This window comes from Ochotona curzoniae, unplaced genomic scaffold (genome assembly GCF_017591425.1).
Source record: "Ochotona curzoniae isolate NIBS_2020 unplaced genomic scaffold, NIBS_Ocur_1.0 contig_2688, whole genome shotgun sequence".
NCBI classification, from domain to species: domain Eukaryota; kingdom Metazoa; phylum Chordata; class Mammalia; order Lagomorpha; family Ochotonidae; genus Ochotona; species Ochotona curzoniae.
In genome coordinates, this window is record NW_024465553.1 from 21046523 (window position 1) to 21070505 (window position 23983).

The 23983-nt window shown below is 45.7% G+C and overlaps 1 protein-coding gene across 3 annotated transcripts in view; it reads left to right on the forward strand.

The window, feature by feature from the left end:
* DCAF5 (DDB1 and CUL4 associated factor 5) overlaps nt 1-22851 on the forward strand; it is a 70440-nt gene extending 47589 nt beyond the window's left edge. For all 3 annotated transcript variants that reach the window (XM_040975397.1, XM_040975395.1, XM_040975396.1), the window contains exons 7-9: nt 651-717; nt 11230-11357; nt 19279-22851. In XM_040975397.1, the coding sequence (XP_040831331.1) occupies nt 651-717; nt 11230-11357; nt 19279-21051 (1968 nt within the window). In that variant the 3' untranslated portion in view covers nt 21052-22851. The remainder of the gene's footprint in view (nt 1-650; nt 718-11229; nt 11358-19278) is intronic.
* The last annotated feature ends 1132 nt before the right edge of the window (nt 22852-23983 follow it).

Genomic DNA, 23983 nt, shown 5'->3' on the forward strand with positions numbered 1-23983 from the left:
TCCAATGTGTTTATTGCCACATTGTTCACTTGTTGGTGAACACTTGTGTTTATGGCTCTTATTAATTATGCCACAATGAACATGAGCATATGCTGAGTTTCTGCTTTCAATTCTTGAGTGTGTACCTGGGGCTAGAGTTGCCGGGCAGAGGGCAGTGCCATGTTCACTGTTTTCCATTGTGGCTGTACCGTTGTACAGTCCTGCCAGCTGTGTACAGTCACATTTTCTCCACGTCCTCACCAGTACTTAGTTTTCTTGGGCAGTAGCCATCCTGATGGGTATGAGCTGGTATTTCATTGTGATTTAAATTTGCATTTCTCTAATTATTAATGATGTTGAATATCATTTCCTATATTACTTTATTATTTTATGTCTTCTTTGGAGAAGCATCTGTTCAAGTCCTTTACCCATTTTTGAATTTGGTTGTTTTTATTTTTGATTATTTTTAGAGGATGTTTGTTATGTGCTATGCCTTATACATACATACCCATCTATAGTATTTATCTAGTTACATTTCTGCATGGATTCCTATAAGATATAAATCTGTGAGGGTTTGTGTTATGTGTAAGTGTATGTTGTAATTGGATAATTATATACCCAGTTTAAATTATAATCATAAATTACATTGAGATATGTTTGTTGCCCAACAGTATATCCTCTCAGGCTCGGATGACTTCAACCTGTATATGTGGAGAATTCCCGCGGATCCCGAAGCAGGTGAGAGTCCCAGCGGGAACCCATGTTGTGCCTCTACTGACTTTTGGTGTGCTAGGCCCTGAAGTCACATCTGTAGAAAGAAGAAATTTTTCTTTTAACGTAAGCCAATTGTCAGAAAAGGAAGCTTTAAAATCAAAATTAGGGGCAGGTGTTTGGGGAAGACCTTGCCGTAGATGCGCACAGCCCGTGTCGGATTGGCTGGGTTCGAGTCCCGGGCTCTGCAGTCATTTACAGCTTCCTGCAAACATGTCACCTGGGACGCAGTGGGTGATGGCTGAATTCATTGTGTTCCTGCCACTTAATCTAAGACCCATGTTGAACCCAGCTCCTGAACTGGGCCTCCCCCCACGCCTAGGCTGCTCTGGGCATTGGGGGAGCAAACACAGTGGATGGGCTGTCAAACATTCCCTTATAAACGATGCCTAACTTGTTTTCATCCTAAAACTTCTCTTAGGCCTCATGCGTCTTCGTTGTGTTATTACCCCTCTGTTTCTGTTTATATCTGAAATATTTATCTTGCTTTTAATGTGCCTTTATTATCCATCCCCACATTCCTGCCTATCACTGTACAAACCATTGTTAGGGCCTCTTCTGTTGGTTTGGCTTCCCTGGGATGGTAACCAAAAGGAGGCTTTCTTTGTTAATGGACATATGTCAAAAAGTTAGATGGATCTCTGCATTTGGTCTAGGTACATTTTGAGAACAGCTTGTACTTCCCATAAATTTGGACCTAAGCCATTCTGACTTCCAAAAGCATGGAGCATTCTTGTTTATTCTTGAGAATAACATCTTCATGGGCCCAGTGAGCATTACCTACTGGGCACAAAAATGTCTGCTCTTTCTGTTACAGTCAGCTCAACGCAGCCATCTGCTCCAGGTGGTACATGGCTGCTAGCGTCAAGATGGCCATCAGGAAAATAATAGAGTACTATGCCAAGTGCATTACACAAAATATGCCTAGTGTTCAGAGTTTAGGGAAGCTTTCAGCTTTGCCTGTTGAAACATCTGCCTTTCAAAACCTGTTGAGCTCTATTTTCAGCTTAACTATTCAGTTGCTGTGGTCTGATACCTACAAATCAGGAAAGGGCTTTTCCTGTCCTAGAGTTTAAAGGCATAAGCAAAACTGCTTACCTCTGAAGCACAGCCAATGGGATAGCAGCAGTCTACCTGAGCAAACAAGTGGTGTTCTACCTGGAGATCATTCCAGATTAACTCTGTCATCCATATAAATCCTAAATTAATTAGCTGACAAATAATCTTTGGCTTTAACTGTATCTTTTACCTTATCTTGGAAAGCTTTTAATTAAATCTATGTGACTTTAAATAGAAAGTGGGGCCCAGTGCTGTTACCTAGCTGCTAAAGGCTTCACTTTGAGCATGCCAAGATCCCATATGAGTGCCGGTTCTAATCCAGCAGCCTGCTTCCCATCCATCTCCCTGCTTGTGACCTGGGAAAGCAGTCAAGGAGGGCCCAAGGCCTTGGGACCCTGCGCCCTTGTGGGAAACCTGGAGGAAGAGGCTCCTGGCTCCTGGCTTTGGATTGGCTCAGCTCCGGCTGTTTGGGCCACTTGGGGAGTTCCAGTGGGTGGAAGATCTACCTCTCTGTCTTTCCTCGCTCTATATCTGACTTTCCAATATAAATAAATAAATAATGAACTCCTTACCATCCAGAAAGACCTTTCTCTCAGACCTCTTTCATGTTTGTATAAAGAAAAATCAGATAAATTAGCATAATATGATAAGATTTTTTCCTCTTCTTGCTAGTTTTGATTCTGACTTAGGGTATGCACCACCTAGTTTGCTAGGGCTAACATAATCAAATACTACAGGCTGAGCAGCTGAAACCAAAGAAGTGTGTTTTCCCACAGTTCTGGAAGCTAGAAGTTCGAGATTCCATTGCCAGCAGGTTTAGTTTCGTATGAGCCTCTCCTTGGCTTGCAAATGTCTAGCTCCTCACTGTGCCCTTAATGTGTTCTGCAAACATGCATCCCCCGTGTCGCTTCCCCTTCTCATAAGCTAACATGGCCATTTCTGCATATTCTCTTGAGATAATTCCCTCAGGTTTATTTAGTAGTTCTTCAAAGAAACGATGCAGTTCCTTTGCTGTACTGACTCCTGAATGTGTTTGACCTCCTCTTTAAGGATACTTGAATAAATTTGACCAATGTAGTCTGATCAGTGAAAAATCTTTAGCTTCCTGATTCTAAACTGTGTTCCATGGCGTTGCAGGAAATGCAGCCAGTGTCACGGAAACTGTTTTGGAGGCCGCAGAACCCGCAGTCAGCTTATACTTAGCTGCGGCTCAGAGCCCCATCGTTAACACGGGGCTGTGGTTTGACACGGCTCTCTAGCCTTTGCTTTGTGCTCGGGTTTCTTTGCACACAAGGAGAGCGCGTATGATTATCCCTCCTATTGCATTTTCCAGGAGTTTGTTTTTCTGCATCATCTTCAGCATTATGTCATCAATCCTAGCAAATCTGTCCCTTTGATCATCATCTTGCTCTGCATAAAACACCGTGCTTTTTTTTTTTTTCCCCTTAAATGTCTGTTCATTTTCATGTGCTTGACGGACATAGAGTTGCAGATATAGAGCGGGGATGCAGGTGTCCCTGGCCACAGCCTAGCTTGCTGGCCTTGCACGCTGAGCCCAAATGCCGTTGTGTGATTACTGTTGGTGAGCCTCGCCTCCGCAGGAATTCAGCCTTGCTGGAGTGTCTCTGCTTTCTCTTGTTCTTGGTTTCTCTACTTCTACTATGCTTTTTTTTTTCAATGGATACTTTTATAAGATTTCTTTCCTCTAACTATTTTAGAATTAAATGCTTCTCTTTACCAAAGTAATACAGGTATGGAATTTTAAGTATTTCTCCCTATAATATGCTAATAATATTATTGAGTTTTCAATTTTGGTCTTTATGATCGACTTTGTACTATTCAGCACAGTTTGCCAAATCAGTCAGTTTAACAAAAGAGGCATCCCCTAACTGGAAGGCATTGGTCTGGCACTTGGGCTGTGCTCTGAAAGCAAGACAAGGGCGTCGTCCGTGAGGTTCGGCAGATCTGTGTGCATATTTTAATTTATCATTGTTTGAGTTGTAGGACAGTTTTTAAAATTTTTTTTTCTGGGACAGTTTTTCAGAGAAAGTTTATGCATCTTTTTATTTAATCTCTTCACGAGCTATGTTCTGTGTCCCCAATTTTAAAAAGCTTTTTTTTTAAAAAAAAAAAAAGTATTGTTACTTTTTAAAATTTATTTTGCAAGTGTTTTATTTTATTGTTCCAACCAGCCTGAAACTTGTTGAGGTCATTTTCACTGGGTAGCTGGCAGGCCTCTCGTTGGGTGAGGGCCCTTTCGTGGCTCTGTGGGCTCAGGCCAGTGTGCTGGCCCGCTGCTCGTTCTGTGTGCTTTGAGTACGCTGTTGCTAGCCCCCTGTTAGCTCAGGCTTCAGGGAGGCTGAGTACCTCTCATTTGTATATGGCTTATCTGCATTTTTAAATGTTGGCAATTAGTCACAGGTTTAAAAAAAAAAAAAAACAGATTCTGCAAGCCAAACAAAAACAAGTACCAGCTCTGACTGCTTAGATGATAACACAGGGTACAGAGAGCCAGCACTGTGCATGCTTGTTGAACGTCAGACACCAAGGCAAGCCACACAGGGGAAGTGAACTGCTGTTTTATATCTTAATGGCATAATCAGAGCTTGACTTTAGATGGCAAGCAGTCAGCATTTATTGCATGCCTGCTGTGTGCTTTTCAGCATGTGCAAAATGCCGAGAGAACCGGATGGAGAGCCAAGCTATGTAGGCCAAAGGCAAGGGCATGTTGTTCTGTTCTCCTGCTCAGAAAGACTCGTCAGTGTCTCTCAATGCTCTCCAAACTCCAGAGATGAATGTTATTTACTGTATAAGCTGGATACTGACTTAATGAACCCACTGTACCATTCGCAGGCTTCCTAATGGACTGAGGATATTGTTTTGAGATGTAAGGCCTGTGCTGCCTGACAAGATCAGGTTCTTTTTTTTTTTTTTTTTTTAAGTTAATGTCAAACAACAACTTGCTTCTCAAAAATCCGTTTGGAAAAAAAAAAACACAACTCCCTTTAAAATCAGAGGAAGGAATGGACTGTGAATTCTGCTGTGTCAGAGGAGGGAAAAAGGCAACCCAGTGGAACATTTTACCCCACCGAAAGGCCATCTGTTTTAATATTGTGATGCTGAAGATGAATAAACAGCTGAGCAGCTTCACAAAGGCCTGTGGGATTTTGGAGGAATATGGGGCTTAGAATCGTACCTGGGTTCAAGGCCAGTGCTGCCTTGAGCATAGCTCATTTGTAGGCAAATGGTGTAAAAGTAACTGTCCAGACATCACTTCTGCAGAATGCTTCTGCCCTGCCTTATATTGTGGGATTTAATAGTCTGGGAAACTTTCTGAAAGCGGTGCAAGCAAATGAGAGACTTTGTTACTACTATGTATTAAAGAGGAAAAATGGAAATTAAGAGTAAGTTTGATAGAAAAAAATTATAAATTATTATTTTTTCATAACATACATTTTCTGTGAACTTTAATTTTTTTTTAAGAGGAGGAAAGAAAAAGATCTTCCCTGTGTTGATTCACTCTGCAAGCAGCTGTAACTGAGCCAATCCAAAGCCAGGAGCCAGGAGCTTCTTCCAGGTCTCTCACCCGGGTGCAGGGTCCCAAGGCTTTGGGCTGACCGCGACTTTCCCAGGCCACAAGCAGGGAGGCTGGATGGGAAGTAGGGGTACCAGGATACGAACCGGCACCCATATGGGATCTTGGCATGTTCAAGGTGAGGACTTTAGCCGCTAGGCTACTGTGCCAGGCTCTCTGAACTTTTTGAACATTGAAGATCACACTATATATGATTTTCAAAACAATTAAAAAAATTATTTGAGATACAGTGTGAAAGATAAAGGGAACATGTGTGCTCTTATCTGCTGACTCTCTCTCCAAATGTCCCTAACAGCCAAGGGCTAAACCAGGCCGGAACTGTGAATTCAGTCCAGGTCTCCCATGTGGATGACAGGAATACAGTAAGTTGAACCATCACCACTGCGTCCACCTAGCAGATGCCAGCCCTGCCGTTACAGAGCCTCCATGCTAGCAGGGACAGAGACAGAGCAACAGACATGTCCTACAGTACGTTTGTAAAGGGAGAGCAGGAAGAGCAGAGCAAGTGAGGGCGGGAGGGGAAGGGAATGCAACTTTTGTAGAATTTTTAATTAGTTATTCCAGTAGTTTTTTCTTCCTATTCTCACACAGGTATTTGTTCCACCCATAGGTTAATGGCTTACTAAGAGAAGGGAGAAAAATCCCAAGACTCTGACTCTGTATTTGGAATTCATTTCAGAGCAATCCACTTGAAAAAAACTGTTTTAGTCCCAAGTGCTACTCAGATCCACTTGCTAGAGTGAGTGATGTTACTGTTGGCCCAAGGCATCCAGAAACCTTAACCAGGCTGTGTTTTGCTTTTTGAGTCAAAAGCTCAGTCATTTTGGGAGGTGAATGGATTTGGCAAGAAAGAAGTGGCTGAAGGAAACTAGAAATAGGCGTCCTGTTCTGACCTCGGAGATGTTTAGGGGATTAGAGTCCAGCTTAGTGTCCTGAAAAGAGGAGCCTTGGTGACGAAGGAAAGGGAAAATTAGGACCCAGGGGCTTGGCCCCTTGCCTTCTCTGGAGGAGACATTTGCCTTGGCATTGCAGGAAGGTCTTGATGTGAGTCCCAGGCAAAGCATTTGGTGAGTTTCCTGGGATCCTGGAGACATGGGAGGTGGTGAGTCACCAATGCTGGAATTCTGTGAGTGACCTGTTCCAGCATTTTGTTCTGAGGTCTTAGAGTAGGCTATACAAATCATCTGTTCTATCTGTCCAGCATCCGTTCTGGATAGACAGGAACTTGTGCCTCAGCTTCCTGGTGAGGTATACAAAGAAGTTTGCTCATGTTTCAGAGCAGATGTCCCAAAGAAGTTACTGTTGGGTTGTGCAGGCTGTATAAGCAGTGGCAACTCAAGAATGAGCCGCCGTCTTTGTCTTGGGTGTTCTGTTTTATCCACTGGTGTCATCATTAATGAGCAGCTGGTGATTCAGTTCAGCACACTTGGAGTGAGACAGAACCTCATCAGAGTCCTCATCCACAGCCCTGGCAATAACCCTAGAGGGAGTTTGTGTAAATTAGATAACCCTTGGGGAAAAGTATGTCCTGCCTGATGTCCTTCCGGTTGGTCCTGCTGTTGACTAGCAGTCTGGCTGTGTAGTGGAGGAAGAATCATCCTGACACAGACCTTCATGACTAATAAAACTGTTTTCTCAGAAAATGATTATAGTTCAACTCTGTTGGCAGCTGTATTCAATCATTTGAACCCCGAAAGCAGGAATGAAACTGGAGAAGCTCCCTGAAGCCTATGCACTGCTAGGGTTCTGTATGCAGAGCCCTCAAAGGGCTACGGTCACCTTTCTGTGCTTGTCTGCAGCACCAGTCTCTTAGCTGATTGCCTTTCTTTCTCTCTCTTTATCTCCCCCTCTTTTTTTTTTTTTTTTTTTAACTAGGTACCAGGAATTTTTTGGCGGGAATGGGGGGGCAAGGTGACCTTATATAAAGGATTGCTGGCAATAAGAGAAATCCTATTAAATCAGCTAAGATCATGGTGCATGAAAGAATACTAGAAACAGTTTTTCATGCTCTAAATTTTTAGATATTGCTATCCTTCAGCTGTTTTTTAGATCTGAAAGTCACTGTAACTGTTGTCCAAATAGCATTTGACAGAAATGTTGGTTTGATTGATAAATGTTAGTGCTGTGGTAGCTGGTTCTTTAAGATGCGAAACCTTCTATCTGTTCTCCACTGATGTTACTTATTCTAAAATTTCACTCTCCTGAAACACTGTTCATTCAGAATACACTTACTGTATGTATACCTGCCTGCTTTAGGCATTGCCACCACTACCCTATCCCACCAGGTTCCAGGTATTCAAGTGTAAAACAAATCAACTTCTGTGGAGCTTGTACTCAACAAACCATTGAAAGGGATTACTCCCATCCATGGCCCCTTAGATTGAGGAATTCAAAGGAAAACCAGCTTGTTTAGTAGCTGTTGGAAAGATTTAGAAGGAAGAGGGTTGAGAGGGGAGGGAGAATAGCAAGTATCGTTATTTCTTAAAACTATGGATATGAAATTTGTTTCCTTTCTGTAAGTAACATTTTTTTTCCCCCAAATGTTTAGAAACCAGTTATAGGCTTTGGACTCCATTCATTTTTTTTTTTAATTAATTTATTATTTTTTCTTTTTCCATATAGACTGGGATTCCCCTCAACAGATTTTCTCCATTTTACTACAATGGTATAGTCCTTCGTAAGGAATTATAATTCCATCAGTCTCTTTAAGTGTACCCCGACATTGCTGGTACAGACAATGTCAGCCCAGCATCCCATTGTCTACACATACAACAGTTTCATTGGGAATCCATCCTTCGTCTGGAAGCAGAATGCGCGTTGCATTATACCCTCACATCTGGATATGTAGACCCCAAAAAGGGGAAGCTATGAAACAGAGTCAACAACTGGTATGAGTTAGAACAATAGCCACAACAACAGCAAATTACAGCACCATGAAAAAAAAGCACCACTGAGTAACCAATAAATGGATGACAAAAAGGAAACACAAAAGTCTCTTGGGAAAAATGATGCCACCATGTAATCCATGAGCCAGCAATGAATTTGACAAGAGAAAAAGTATTTGGAATAAATAAAACTGAAATTTAAAAAAACATGAAAACACATAGGATGCAGCGCCCCCCCCCCCCGAAAAAACAACAGTATGGATTGGATTATTGAAGTTACACTTTCCATGCTGGCTTCCTTATATAAGAGAGAACATGTGGCATTTGTTCTTTTGTGATTGACTCATTTCAGTTAGCATAGTGGTCTTTAGTTGGGACCACCTAGTTGCAAATAGTATAATTTCATTCTTAATAGCTGAGTAATATTCCATGGAGTAGATGTACCACAGTTTCTTTAACCACTCTTCCTTGGATGCACATCTGGATTGTTTCCATGTCTTTGCTATTATAGATTATCCCCTTCTCATATGCAGATTTCATTTCTATTGGTTATATTCATAGGATAACTGGGTCATATGGCAGATTTATTTGCAATTCTCCAAGCACTCTCCATACTCATTTCCATAGTGGTTGTACTAGCCTACACTCCCACCAACAGTGAAGGAGGGTGCCTTTCTCCCCACATCCATGCCAACAGGTAGTTGTTAGTTGAGTTCTGAAGGTAGGCCAGTCTCACTGGAGTTAGGTGGTACCTCGCCGTGGTTTTCATTTGTATCTCTGTTATGGCTAGGAAGCCTGAGCATCTTTTCATATGTCTGTCAGCCATTTGAATCTGTTCTTTTGATAACAGTTTTTTTTTCCCCCTGTCCCTGGGTTTCTGAAGCTCTTTGTAAATCCTGAATATTAGTCCCCTATCACTTGTGTAGCGTGTTGGACTTCATTCCTATGCCAATCCCAATATATGTGAAGCATATTAGGCATTGGAAAAGAAGTTAACTCAAAGAAACCCCTTGAGTATGGTTGAGATCTCTGCATCAGCCAACTGGTTTGGGTTTCTTAGGGTCCCATGGATCACTCTTAATTCTCTCAAGTTGATGTTTTTATTTTGACTGGGCCCAGGTCACCTTCCCTCAGCCTGCTGCACTCTAGGAGCACAGTACACCAGATCCAGGTGCCCACAGCACCTGTAGGACCCCAGTGCCACCCTGTCCTTTGTTAAAGTCCTGCGGATCCTGTACACTAATCACTCTGTGTCCTTTATTAACAAAATCAGTGATGTTGGACTAAATATAAATGGCTTCAAATTTGCTGTCCATCCTGGGCAATTCGTATGTTTAAGGCAATTCAAAAACCAAGAGACATTCTGTCCCACCAGATCGATCAGGCTAAGTTGGTACCACCAAGGAGCAGATTGCTGAGGGTCTAGTCTGAAACCTTCTACTGTAATAAAAAAGATGCATCGTCTTCAGAAAGTTCACAGAAAGTCTGATGATAAGAAAATTATATGGGTTTCAAGAATTTAAGATTCCAATTGAACTTGTCTTTTAATTCCATTTTTTTCATCTGCTTTTTTGTGTACTCTTCTGCAAATGACAACAAAGAAAGTGCTGTGCCCTGAGGGCCAGAAGCAGAAGACAGTTCTAGAACTTGAAAGTTTTGGGAGAAAGGGATGTTCCAGTCCTTTTCCCTCACAGATACACTGAAAAATGCTTGAAGAAGATGAAGGAAGAATTGTGCCTAGTGATGCTTTGTTCCCTAGTGGTGCTGTCCTCTTGGTAGGGACCAAAAAGGTGTTCTCTGATTAAGTAAATGAACACTTATTTGTATCAGATTGCAGCCAGCGACCCAGGAAACTGGTTGAGCGATGTGGACTGGGCTGTGGATGAAGTGACCTTGTTCAGAACTTGCCTACGTGTGCTCTGTAGGAGTGTGAGACCGTTCCCAGAGGAGCTGAACCTTTGAGTGCATCCCGGATTCCTAAATGAATGACATCTTTGTCTGTTTTGTTCTGAGTTGCAGGTTCTGCTACTGTTATCACTCAGATTCTTAATACTTGGGCCCTGCTTATAATGAAAGTGATCCGTACCTTTGCCTTTAGTTTTCTCTGCCATGGGTGGCAAGGGATGGATTTTTAAAATTTTTTTTCTGTTCTCTTCATCAGAGAATTTTAGGGCAGGACACGGCACAATGGTTCAGTGGCTAAATCCTCACCTTGCACACGACAGAATCCTATATAGGCACTGGTTTGTGTCCCAGCTGCCCTGCTTCCCATCCAGCTCCCCTGCTTGTGACCTGGGAAAGCAGTAGAGAATGGCCCAAAGCCTTGGGACCCTGCACCCGCGTGGGAGACCTGGAAGAAGCTCCTGGCTCTTGGCTTTGGATCAGCTCAGCTCCAGTCACTGTGGCTGTTTTTCCTAACCAGAATACAGAAGATGTTTCTCTCTGTAAATCTGCTTTTACAGTAAAAATAAATCTTAAACTTTTTGTTTTTTGAAGGCATGTGGAACAAAAAGTGTTTTTTGGGTTTTTTGGTATATGCATGTTGGTCATGATATGCTTCTAACTCTGCATGTCCCTGTTCAGCCACCTGACCATTTCCAAGCAGTTCTGTCTTATTTTGTTCATGAGAGGCCTTTGCCAAAAGGGAACTTTAATTCTAACTTGGAGACCAACAATTAAATGTTCTAAGTAGCTATGGTTTTGTTGACAGTAGGTTTGCAGTAGGTGGGTGTCGGCAGTGCCTCGGGGCTCCTAGAGGCTCTGGGGATGAGCACCGGGCTGACAGGTGTTCTAGTCTCTTTCCTTGGCAACTTTATCTGTAAGATGCCCTGTTCTGCTGGTATAGTTGACTCCCAGGCAGAGCTGTTTATGTGGTGTAGCTGGAACCTGTGACTTTCATTCACTTTACCCTTTGTTTTTTGCTTCCTTCTGTCTTCTCAGGTGGCATTGGTAGGGTGGTCAACGGAGCCTTCATGGTGCTGAAGGGACATCGTTCTATTGTCAACCAGGTTCGCTTCAATCCCCACACCTACATGATCTGCTCTTCCGGCGTAGAGAAGATTATCAAGGTGAGATATCGTTATGTCCTTTTAGAGAAATTACTGTAATTCCAAGTTACAGGAAACTAGAACCACGTCTGTAGAACCTCATAACTAGGCATATACAAGACCTCTTAAAATTCAAGAATTTTAGCATGTTGCAAAATTCTGGAAAGTTGCCCAAAAAAAGATGACTTAAAGCCCTCCTTTCAGAGCCTTTTAAAATGTTCATTAATTTATTTTCATCTACTTGAAAGGCAGTTAAAGAAGGAGTAGGGGGAGAGCCAGAGAGTGTGAGAGATGTCTTCCATCCTGTAGCAGGCCATGCCAGCACACGAGCCAGAGACCCCCTCTGGGTCTTTGACATGGGTGACAGAGGCCAGGCACTTAAACCGTCATATGCTGCCTCCCTTCTTTTCCATGTCTTCTTTTAGTTTTTGCAGTAACATGCTTTAGATTTACATTTTAATAAAAAGACCTGATACTTCACCATTTTACCAGACAAGTTTAACAAGTAAAAAGCAGAAAGACTCTAATTTAGAGGGAATAACGACAATGGCCATTATCATTATTGAAAAATGACCCATATGCAGTGAACTTTAAAGTAATCACAGGTTGCTAAAACTATGTCAGTGTAACATTCTTAATGACTGTTTTGACAAAGGTATAAAAATTTCACAAGACTGTTTGCAGCAGTGCTGAAGCACACGGCCTTTTTTTTTTTCCTTCTGGGTCTGGCTTATTTCATTGAGCATGATGTTTTCCAGTTGTGTCCATTTTGTCTTTGTTATAGCTGAATAGTATTCCATTGTGCATATGCACCACATTCTCTTTATCCTTTTATCTAATCATGTACACTGATTGATTCCAAATTTTGGCCATTGTAAATAGTGCTGCTCTAAGCATGGTGGTGCCAGTGCCAGTATCTCTTTACTGCAACATATTCATGTCTTTTTGGGTGTAAACGCAATAGTGTGATTACAGGATCATGAGGCAAGTCGATTCCAGAACCATTTTTTAACCTAGTCACTCAGCTTTGAAAGCAGTGTCTTCTAGGGTGCTGCCTATATACTATTGCATTTTTATCTTTGCTTTTTTTTTTTAAGATTTTGTTTGTTTAACAAGGCAAAGTAATAGAGAGAACTAGTTCAGTTCTCAAATTCATGTAATAGCCAGAACTATGCTAGTCAGAAGTGAGGAGGCAGAAGCTCTTATCTGGGTCTGCCACGTGGATGGCAGGAACCCAGGTGTGTGGGCCGTCACTATTGCCTTTAGGTGCTTCAGTAGGAAGGCTGGATTGGAAAAGGAGAAGCTAGGACTTGAACCAAACACTCTGAAATGGGATGCAGGTATCTCAAAATTTCTGGTGGCAGGCTAGCATTCTATACCGTGACATGGTCCCTTGCCTTCAATTTTGAGTATGATGAGTTCCTCATTCCTAGCCTCTGCTGAAAGTTAGGAATGCCACTATCTTCTCACCCATGCAGTGTGCATTTTATATTCATTGCTGCCCTAATATGTTGCAGGCATAATTAAGTGACTGTCGGAACTATAACCATGAATTACCAAATTCTGTCAAAACCCCATATTGATTGTGAGTGAAGCTTCATTGATTGAATACTAAATACTGGCACCAGCTTCACATTGGATGAATGCACTCTCCTCTGTTGAGAAGTATTTTCATAGCTGCGACAGACCCCCCAGACCTGTGTTCCCAGAAGCGTAGCTCACTGCCCCTCATTCCTATTCCCATTGCTAGAAACCTTTTCTTCACGTCTGAGGAAATAAGGGATCAAGGTCAGTGATGAATTCTTGAGGATAGAAGATATTCTCCCCCAAAGTTAAGCTGCTTGTTTCTTTTTTTTTTCCCCCTATTCATTTATATATTAATTTATTTGAAAGAGCAACGGGGGTGGGGGACAGATGATAAGTTTTCCATCCTCTAGTTCACAGGTCAGATGGGTACAACAGCCAGAAGTGGGCCAGGCCAAAGGCAGGAGCTCCATCCTGGTTTCCCATGTGAGTGTAGGGGCCCAAGCACTGGAACCATGTTTTGCTGACTTCCTGGGCACGTTAGCTGGACACTGGATTGGAAGCAGAGCAGACGGGCCTCAAAAGGACGCTCTGCATATGTCAGTCACAGGCAGCAGCCTGACCACCAAGCACAGCACCAACCCTCAGGTTTTTGTTTTTAATTAAAATGACATTGAAAAGCTGAAAGGCTTCAAAAAAAAGTAAAAATTCTGATTTTTGTGATGAATCAGTATTTCATTTTCTTTCCTTGTTCTTCATGATCCAGAATTAAATAGAGTTTGATGGCAAGCAGCAGCTATGAGAAGTGTACTGTTGATATTTGGTCATTGTTTTGGGCTGTGTGTGTCAACTTTGTGTGTGTGTGGCACCTGAGGACCAAGACTGATGTTCATAGCTGAAAGGAGAATCCCAGATCAGTTTTTTTAGCCAATGTTTTCTTCTTATAGATATTTAAGTGACCAATTAGCTGTCTGAAGTCACACAGCTAATTAGTGGTCACGCTAGGATAGAGGCCTGATGTTGGCTGTGCCAGTGGCCCGCCGTGTCTTGTAGCATGTAGCCTGATACCCCTGCCACATATGGTCACTCAGGATACTTCACTTGGGCAGTCCCTGAAATGGCCCTGTCGCTTACATGGCTTTTCCTTCTTCCTTGGCCTGTGACTAATAGGTTGGCACAGTAACATGTCCTCTCTAGGCCCGCTGACGTCATGTTGTCTCAGAGAGCTGTCTGCCGGGGCATCTCCTTTAGAAGAGAAATTCCTGTTTGTCCGTGCACTCTGGGATGCTTCTGTGCTAAATCTCCCCAATTATTGTTTAGTTGACTGCAGTCTTCACCCTAAAGGTCATAAGTTGGAAACTAGCCAAGTTCTCAGAGGAGAAAGAGAAGAAAATGTTTTCCCTCTGAGGTTATCCAGACAGAAGTATGAGCTCACTGCTGCCAGGTTCCCGTGGGATCTGAATCCTGCCCCATCAGGAGGCAGATTTAGCCACTCAAGCCTTAAGTGTACAGATGGCCATGGTGACGGGAAAGCAGGAAGCTCTGGAGTGCTTCACTTCGCTCTCTCACAGGTTTCTTCTTCCAAGAACAGGCCTTCTTGGGAACAGTGTTACAGCCTTACAGGAAGGGAGGGGAGAAGATGAAGGACGAGACCAGGTGGGAAGCTGGCTGCGTCTGTGTGCTGGAATGCCTTCCTTGGCATGGGTTAACATCAGCCTGAAGGGCCACCAGGCCTCAGCACCCTGGGCTCTGTCTCCCAGTTGTAACATGTGGATTATCTACTCGGGAGGCTCTTGTCAGTCACTCATATCTGACGGTTTCTGGTTATTTGAGCAGATGTCACTCTCCTGCTTGTTTCTCAGAGGACCTGTAGTTCAGAGAGCATCCCGTGCCTTGTCTGAGGCCCACCTCCTCTTGCGGGTCCATCCCGTCCTTGTCCTGCCCCTTGCTGCCTCCCTTCTAGCTGGGGGACGAGTGCCTGCTGCCAGGGCCAGACTCCTGTGGCTCACAACACATCTGCCTCAGTGAATGGCCACACCTTTGCTCTGGGCTAACCCTGATGGCTGAGGGGAAAGAGCTGGACAAGTTCTGACTTTTATTTTCATCCAAAGATCAATATTTGCTTATTCACTTCCTATTTTTGATATGCTTATTGTGTGCTATTTGTACTGGGCCCAGAAGTGAAGACAGAGGCGAAGAAGGCGCCCCTGCTCCCCATGCAGGAGACCCCAGTCAGTCTGGAGGTTCCGGACTTTGGCCTGGCCCAACCCTTTCCATTGCAGCCATTTGAGGGGTGAACCAAAAGATGGATAGTCTGTCTGTCTCTCTTTTTTCTTTTAAATAAATAAATATAAATGTCTAAAAGAGAAAGAAAGAAAGAAAGAAACAAAGAAAGAAAGAAAGGAAGGAAGGAAGGAAGAAAGGGCTATGAGAAAAGTGTAGTGTCTCTTCTGGAATCATCTCTTTGATACATTGATAATGAGCCAGGTTGTCAAGAGTAGATAGACTTCAGAAGGAAAGGGGATAAAGATAGGAGAGACATTTGAAGTAGAGGGTCAGCATGTTGATTCACCACCCTCTGTGTGCCAGGCATTGTATTCAGAAGCAGCCCAACCCAGGAACTGCTCCTGATACTACCATGCTTGTCCAAACTGAAGAGGAGCGGAAGGGAGGCTAGGAGAGGCTGAGGAGCGGAGCTGCCAGACAGGGGTTTCCAGAAGGGGCCGGGGAGCCGTTGGATTGCAGTCAAGGACCTTATCTGTGCAGTTGTTTTCTGTAGATAGATCCCCTTCTAAGTTCAGGATAACAGTGCCAACAGTGAAAAGGGCTGGGAGCTAGAAGGATGCCGTGGCCACCTGTGTGGCTCAAATGTCTGTCTGTTAATTGCTTCTCATTTTGATGAGCTTTGAACAAGAACTGAACTGCTTACCCTTTTCTCATACCCTCTGAATTAAACATTCTGCTGAGCTTGGGGAGAAAGCAGCTCATCCCTTCCCTTGCCCTCAGCCTGCCCCGTGATGAGGCATGGCTAGCATTTCTAGCTGTATTTAACAAGAATAAGAGAAAGTTGTTTCCATTGCTTCACTTTGGAGTTGTCGATTTTCAGAATGAAGGAATGAACAATTTTACAATCTTTCAAATTACTGTTTTAAGGGTGAGGACCTAAAGCAATAGGAATAATGAATACTTTTGGTGTCCAAAAGTCTCTCAGAGGGTAGCTCTAAAAATTTCTGATTGGGGCCCACATTGTGGCATTGTGGATTAAGCTGCTGCCTGCAGTGCAGAATCCTCTAAAGGCTAGGTATAGGATGTATCTACTAATGTATCTAGAAAAGCAGCGGAAGATGGCCCACGTTCTTGGATCCTTGCACCCACGTAGGAGACCTGGGTAAAGCTCCTGGCTTTACCCTGGCCCAACCCTGACCATAGAAGAGCCTTTTCCACACTCTATCACTGTGCTTTTCATATAAATAAAATCTTAAAACACACATGCGCACACACATACACACACAGGTTGAAGTATTCAGTTGCCAAAAGGAAGAGAATTCACTGCGTGGATTGGTGTTTGTTTCACTCCATCGGTCTGATTTTGACGGGTGACAGACTTTTCAAGAGCGCAGTCATGTGTTCAGGGCCATGGGCAGTGGTGGGCCTGGGCTGCTTCCCCTCCGTGCCTGCTCCTTCAGTGCTGCACTCCCAGTCCCTTGAGGAGTGACATGGCCTGGGATCTAAGATTGGATGAGATTTATCTAACCCACTCATCTCTGGTCTCTAGCTTACCAGGAGCTGAGTGGGAACCCACACTTGGTTTCCTGCCTGCCTCCGCTGCTCTTTGTTCCATTACTCCAGCCCTCAGGAATGAACAGTCCACCTCAGCTTCATACATTCCAGAGCCCAAATACAAGCCAACTCTCTGTGTTGGGATTTTCATTCCTGAAGTGAAGATGTGGGAGGCCGGCTGGATAGTGAGTGACCTGGTAGAATCTTCAAGCCAGCCACTGAGGAGTTAACACAGCATCTCCCCATTGTAGTCTGCACCGCTTTTAACAACTTCGGTTTCTCTGCATTCTCATATTAAAGAATGTAGTAACATATTACTATTTTTAAACTAGAAATGAAAGATTTGGTTCAGAATTGTGAATAAGGCCCCAGAAACATCCCGGGGCTTTGCCTTTTTGGATCCCTTGGCTTCTTTTCTAAGCCACCAAACTCTTTTTATTCCCTCAGACATCTATTTCAGATGTAGTCATTTATAGCTTGAGCCTTATGTTTGGGGACTGCATCTAAATGTTTCCCAAACATTGAGTCTCAGGACGAATTTGAGAATCCGTTCACTCAAGCCTTTTCTGCAGATGATATTCCATTGTTTGTGAAAACGTGGTCCACCTATTTACTCCCCTCCAGAGTGCTTATTAATAGAGTCACGGCGGGCATTGGACACAGTGGTTAACCTGCTGTTCAGGCCACCTGCAGTCCTTATTGAATTTGAGTCCCAGCTCTTTCCAATCCCAGCTTTCTGCTAGCACACATCCTGGAAGGCAGAAGGTCATGACTCAAAGTCAGTGCCATCCACGTGAAAGACTCAAATAGGGTTTGAGCTCCTGGTTTGGCCTGGCCCTGACCTGGTTTTTGTGGCATTTGGGGATCAAAGTAGCAGATGGGAGATCTCCTTTTCTGTCTTTCAAGTAAGTTAAAATGAATTTTTAAAAATGTTTTAGGGCCCAGCATAGTAGCCTAGTGGCTAAAGTCATTGCCTTGCATGCGCCAGAATCCCAAAGGGCACCAGTTCTAATCCCAGCTGCCCTGCTTCCCATCCAGCTCCCTGCTAGTGGTCTGGGAAATCAGTAGAGGACGGCCCAAAGCCTTGGGACCCTGTACCACATGGGATACCCAGAAGAGACTCCTGGTTCCTGGCTTCAGATTGGTTCAGTTGCAGCCGTTGGGGTTGTGTGAGGAATGATTTAGTGGAGGAAAGATCTTCCTCTCTGTCCCTCCTCCTCCTCTGTATATCTGATCATCCAATTCAAAAAATGTTTTTAATGCACAGTCCTAGGACTTAACTAAGTCTGAACCTCTAAGATGGCTCTTGGCAGTCAACAGCAATGATTGGCTCTCGTAGGTGCAGCCCACCGTGTGAGAACCACTGTGTCAAACTCCGAGGAGGAGACTAAGTGGTGGGGGCGGGGAGGTTGGAGAAACAACTGAAGTGGAAGTGAATCTGAATGCCGAGTTAGTGACGAGAAGCTGGTCTGGGTTTCTTCCCCCACTTTGAACTGGGGATCCTCGGAAGAGCCACTTGCACACAGGAACTCCTAGTACAGGAATTTCTGGGGCAGGAGTAAGCCACAGGGAAGCTCTCACCAAGAGGTGGACTTGCCCTTGGATACCTTTGGGAAAATAAAGCTTTTTGTCTTGGTATAGGAAAGGTAGTGAGGGGCCGCCAATTTCTGGGTCGGCTGCCATCTAAAGATAGACACCAGCCTGTCAGGCATTGCCTGGAATTGCTTCTGCGTTGCCATGGCTACAGGCTTGCTAGAACGGAACTGCTCCTCTGCTCTTTGGACCAGTCTGGCACTCGGGTGGAGCTCATCACACTCTCCTGCCATGACAGCTTCATTACCTGGAACCTGATTTTTGCATAACTTACCCAACTTGTAAAGTTAAGCCTTTGAGTCAGACCTGTGTTCAAGTGTTAGTTCTGCCTTTTAGCTATGAGCCCATATCTCTGTTCACAGAGTGGAGGATGTTAAGGGGCGGGCATGCAGTCACCACTCCAAGGGCCATGTGCCCCACCTGTTCCCTCAGCTAACAGAGGTGCTATAAAGCAAGCCGGCTCCTCCCTGGGTTTCCTGGGTAACTGATGCTTGTATGTCCAAGAGGGAACCGCAGTGTAGGCAGTTGGCTATTCTTATCCAGCTCCAATAAGCGATTCCCATTAGTTAAAAATAGAAATGGTACAGTTGGGGGAAGTGGGGCTGTAGGCAGAACATTAACTGTCACAGAGGACTAACTACTGGTCTGTTTTTTCCTTGGGAACGTGGTACCTCTCTGTGCACAGCTTCAGTCTTGGGAAAGTTTTGAACACATCACTGGTAAAAATCCACCCATCCCTCGTAGCATCTAAGCTACTGACAGACAAGCTGCAGGAGAGAGTGTGTAGGGGAAAAAGTGTGTGATTGTCCCGGGCTTAGACTCAGGACTCAGGGTCTTCACAGGTCCAGCTCCGTTTCTTCCTTCAATGTGCCTCTGGAAGCCTCCCATGTCATGTGAGCCGGCGTGATGCAGTGTGGTCAAGAGTGTATTTGCATGTTGGTTAGTGGTTCTGGCCCGGTGGCAGGCAGGGTCTGGAAGCTCGGCCTCAGCCGCAGTCTGTTTTTCCATCAATCTTGACTGCTGCTGTTTTTCACGTTTTGTGCAGATCTGGAGCCCCTATAAGCAGCCAGGGTGTACCGGAGACCTGGATGGTCGGATCGAAGATGACTCTCGCTGCCTCTATACCCACGAAGAGTACATCAGCCTAGTGCTGAACAGCGGGAGTGGCCTGTCGCACGACTACGCCAACCAGTCGGTGCAGGAGGACCCGCGCATGATGGCCTTCTTCGACTCCCTGGTACGCCGGGAGATCGAGGGCTGGAGCTCCGACTCGGACAGCGACCTCAGCGAGAGCACCATCCTGCAGCTACACGCTGGGGTCAGCGAGCGCTCCGGCTACACCGACTCCGAGTCTTCGGCCTCACTGCCCCACTCCCCACCTCCCACAGTAGATGAGTCTGCCGACAACGCCTTCCACCTGGGGTCCCTGCGGGTCCCTGCCACCAACGCAGTGGCTTCTACTCCGCCGACCTCCACGTGTGAGGATGCGGCCTCACGCCAGCAGCGCCTGTCTGCCCTGCGGCGCTACCAGGACAAGCGCCTCCTGGCCCTTTCCAACGAGTCCGACTCTGAAGAGAACGCCTGCGAGGTTGAACTGGATACAGACCTCTTCCCTCGGCCCCGCTCACCCAGCCCCGAGGACGAGTCCAGCAGCTCCAGCAGCTCCAGCAGCAGCTCCGAGGATGAGGAGGAGCTGAATGAGCGCCGGGCCTCCACCCGGCAGCGGAACGCCATGCGACGCCGGCAGAAGACAGTGCGGGAGGAGAGGCCCGGGGCTGCTGTCAAGCCCACGGCCACGTACATCGGAGAAGACAACTACGATTACCCCCAGATCAAAGTGGATGACCTCTCTTCCTCCCCCGCCTCCTCCCCTGAGCGGGGCACGGCCACTCTGGAGGGCCAGCAGAGCCGTACGTCCCCAACCTCTGACATGGAGTCCGTGGAGAGAAAGATCTACAAAGCTTACAAGTGGCTCCGCTATTCCTACATCTCTTACTCAAATAACAAAGATGGAGAACCGTCCCTGGGAGTGGGGGAGGCTGAAGAAGGGAGAGCGGGAACCAGCCACAGCAAGGACAACCCAGCCCCTTCTTCCAGTAAAGATGCCTGCCTGCCTTCAGCCCTGGCCCAGAGGAACCAGGACCTGCCGCCTGAAGGCTGCAGCAAGGATGTCTGTAAGGAGGGGACTTTGAGAAATCCCAGCAGCAGCCCAGGCCACGAGCACAGCGGCCCTCCTTGTGCCGAGGCACAGGAGGGCACCTCCCAGGACACCACCAACAGTGGTGCTGTAGAACACACTTTTGAATCCAAGAAGCTCAATGGGAAGGCCCTGAGCAAGGCCCTGAGCAGCCGGGCCGAGGAGCCGTCCTCTCCTCCTGTCCCCAAAACATCGGGCTCCAATCTGAGCAGTGGGCCTGGCAGCTGTGCTAGGACCCAGCCTGACGACAGTGAGGACAGGAGTCTCGACACCATCTGTGCCAACCACAACAATGGCTGCTTACACCCCAGGCTCCCTCACCCCCACAACAACGGGCAGAACCTGGGGGAGCTGGAGGTCGCAGCCTACGCTTCCCCGGGACATTCAGACACTGACCGTGATAACTCGTCCCTGGCAGGCACGCTCCTACACAAAGATTGTTGTGGGTCTGAAATGGCCTGCGAAACCCCCAGTGCTGGAATGAAAGAGGACCCCTGTGACCCCGCAGCCCCAGACGGCAGCAGGGCTGTTCATGGCCACAGTGGCCTGAAAAGGCACCGAATTGAATTGGAAGATACAGATTCAGAGAATTCCTCCTCAGAGAAGAAATTAAAAACATGACAAACATAAAGGGAAGACAAAAAGCTACAAAGAGTAGCCTTATTAAAAAAAAATGTCTTGTTTAGTGAACACAGAGGAAAGGAAAAAAAAAAGTATTAAAGGCACATAAAACCAGGGCCTGAAATGTTGTGTCTAATGCTGCTCCCTTCTCTTGAACCTTCAGCAGTGGGTCTGAGTGTCTAGCTAGCCACTGCCTTGTGCTGAGACGGGGAGGGGGGAAACTCAAGCGACTCCTCTCTGGTGAGGTCGGCAAAGTGTCCCTGTGCAAGTGGATTGACCTGATCTTGTGTGTGTGTGAGGTCATTTGATAAGACCTTTCTTTTAGTCGGTCACCAACAAGCACCTGGGGGTCTGTGTTTTTTTTGGCCATTTGCCCTGTTCACATGCCGTAGGTGTTCTATTGTAACACAGCCTGTTAAAGCAGGCTGTGGTGCTAGTGAGCTGTAAGTAGCTGCAGCAAAGATGCTGAGGAGAGAACGGCGAGTGGCCTGCAAGCCCCACTTGCTGTGCTGGAGAGGAAAGCATGGTTCCTTTTTAAGGAAGACTTCCACGCTTTCTCTGAGTAATACTTCCTCACTAAGCGTTTAATGTGGACACACTACAAGCAGAGCATATTCAATGCTGATGAGAGGTTAGCACTCAAGAACAGATTAAGACAGTAAAGATCCCTAATCAGTTTCCTTGTTTGCAAATCAAGCCGTGTACAACATGTACTGGTTGGAGGGCATACAATATGACTATTTGTGGATGACACACTAACCGGTTAGGTGCTAGTTCCTGTGAGCCAGCAGGTGCTTCTTGGGCAGCACGTAATGACGTCTAGGCATACTGAAAGATGGGGAAAGGCTCAGGAGCTTTTGCGCTCAGACTACTAGAGCAGACGTAGGTATGTGAACAGAATGTGGTACTGTGTTCATTTAATTCAACCAAACACCGTCGGTCATTGTTGTTGGGACTGGCATCTTCCCTCAGGCCGGCAGTGTCCGGGCTGAACTTCACAGAGCAGTTGGCATCTCCAGGTGGCAGAGTCTTACTGAGTAGGTCTGTTAGGAGGCAGAGAGGAAATGAGGAGAGGAGTTTTCTGCCTTAAAACGCCTGAAATTCGGAAGAGACCCATCTCATTGAGAAAAGGCCAGGTGATTTTCAGCTGCCATGGTGGTTATAGTTATGAACTGAGGGTAGTGCCAGACAAGAAGACCTAGGGATGGCCAGGTATCACTGGTGAAAAATGAAGGGGAGAGGGAGAACAGAGCCACTTTTATTTGGAGCACAAAGATGCTAGACAATGGTAGAGTGTAGCTGGGATTGGCACAGGGAGAGCCTAGTACAAGGCTGTTGTATCCCGGGTTTGCCAGCCTGCCTTTTGGCAGGTTGAGGACCTTGTCCCTCCTGGGCCTGGGACCTAAGGATGACAACCCGTGGATATTGGAGGCGTGCAGGAATCCAGGTGCTAGGGGAGGGCTTCCTCAGGAAAGGAAGGTGGTAGAGGGAAGCCACAAGCGGATGACATCTTGCTGAGCTCCGCGGAAGGGACCCTGAGTGTGCCTGGTATGTGTGATGCAGCTGGGGTGTGAACACGCTGTGGGCACATACAATGAACACGCGGACCCTTCCCGGGGACCGGGAAAGTGATTGTGTAACCAACTGCAGAATTCCTTTGGATTTGTAATCAAAATGGTTCTATGATTTTTTTTTGTCTTTGACTATTCACAGATAATTGTAAATTCTGGTTTTATAAGCCCAAGTCATTTTACATCTGCTTTTCCAAAAATGTATTAAATTGGAATTTTTAACCCTTTATACACAAGAAAAGATATACTCACTCAGTGTGTGTTTCTCTTCCCCTTCTTAGTCTACCCAGCCCCCTATCATCAGCGGATAGCCTCTTGTGACTTCACTGAGGACAGTCCTTCTCTCTTTTTGGAGGAAGAGACGTAGTTAAGTTCCTTGCAGCACCAGCTGCTGCGTTGCAATCGTTCCCAAATACAGAACTCAGTCTTTGTGTTGGAAATCTGGACCTGATTTGGGCACAGAGTTCATTCTGGTTAACTTGAGAAACCAAGAAAGGTCACTTTTAGTAAGGAAGGATGCCTTCCATGATTTGGAGACTCCTTTGCAACCCAGAATCAGCTCATTGGGAGCAGGGCCCCACAGGAACCCCAAGGACAGGCAGAGACATGCACGTTTCTGTTGCCACTTCACTCATGTCACTCATGGCCCTGAAAGTCCAGCAGATGCCATGCCTGGCTCCCTCTGCTTGAATTCTTGTAGATTGGGGCACAGTTAAACTCCATTCTTCTCTAGAAGTATTTTTACCAACAGATTTACAAAAGAGCAGCTGGCACGGATGAGATTCAGGGCCTTTTGGAAGGTGGGAGTGCCTCTTTTCCCTACATTGTGTACAGCCGAAGTGGCAAGTCGAAAGATGTGTGACTGTTCCTCTCTGTGTTCTACTGGGTGTGGTGATTCTCCGCGGCAGCTGGGTAAAGAAGTGAGCCGCTGACTCGAGGTAGGTGAAATTGGCCACTGTGCTTGGTTTAGGGAGCCAAGCGTGTGTCTTGTCTATCAATCCAGGTGCCTTCCTCCACTGAGGCCTCACCTTCCACTCCCTCCCCACCCCTGCCCCTCTCTCCCTGGTGTCTGCAATGAACCTTCTATGCACTTCTCAACGTCTTCCAGGGAAGACCTGGTTGCCTAGACATCCCTCCTCCTGTTGCTCATTTTAGTCCTTGCCTTGTCGAGCCTCTGATTCAAAGTTGAAGACAATGGTGTTTATGACTTCCACGTGTTGCAACAACACCCTTGGCAGCCAGTTGTGAGGTAGGAGGCCACATCTGCTTGGTTTCCTCCCCAAGCTTACATGTTACTGACACCTCCAGCATACATAGCACACTATGTTTTCTGATGTTTCCAAATACCAAATTGCTTTCCC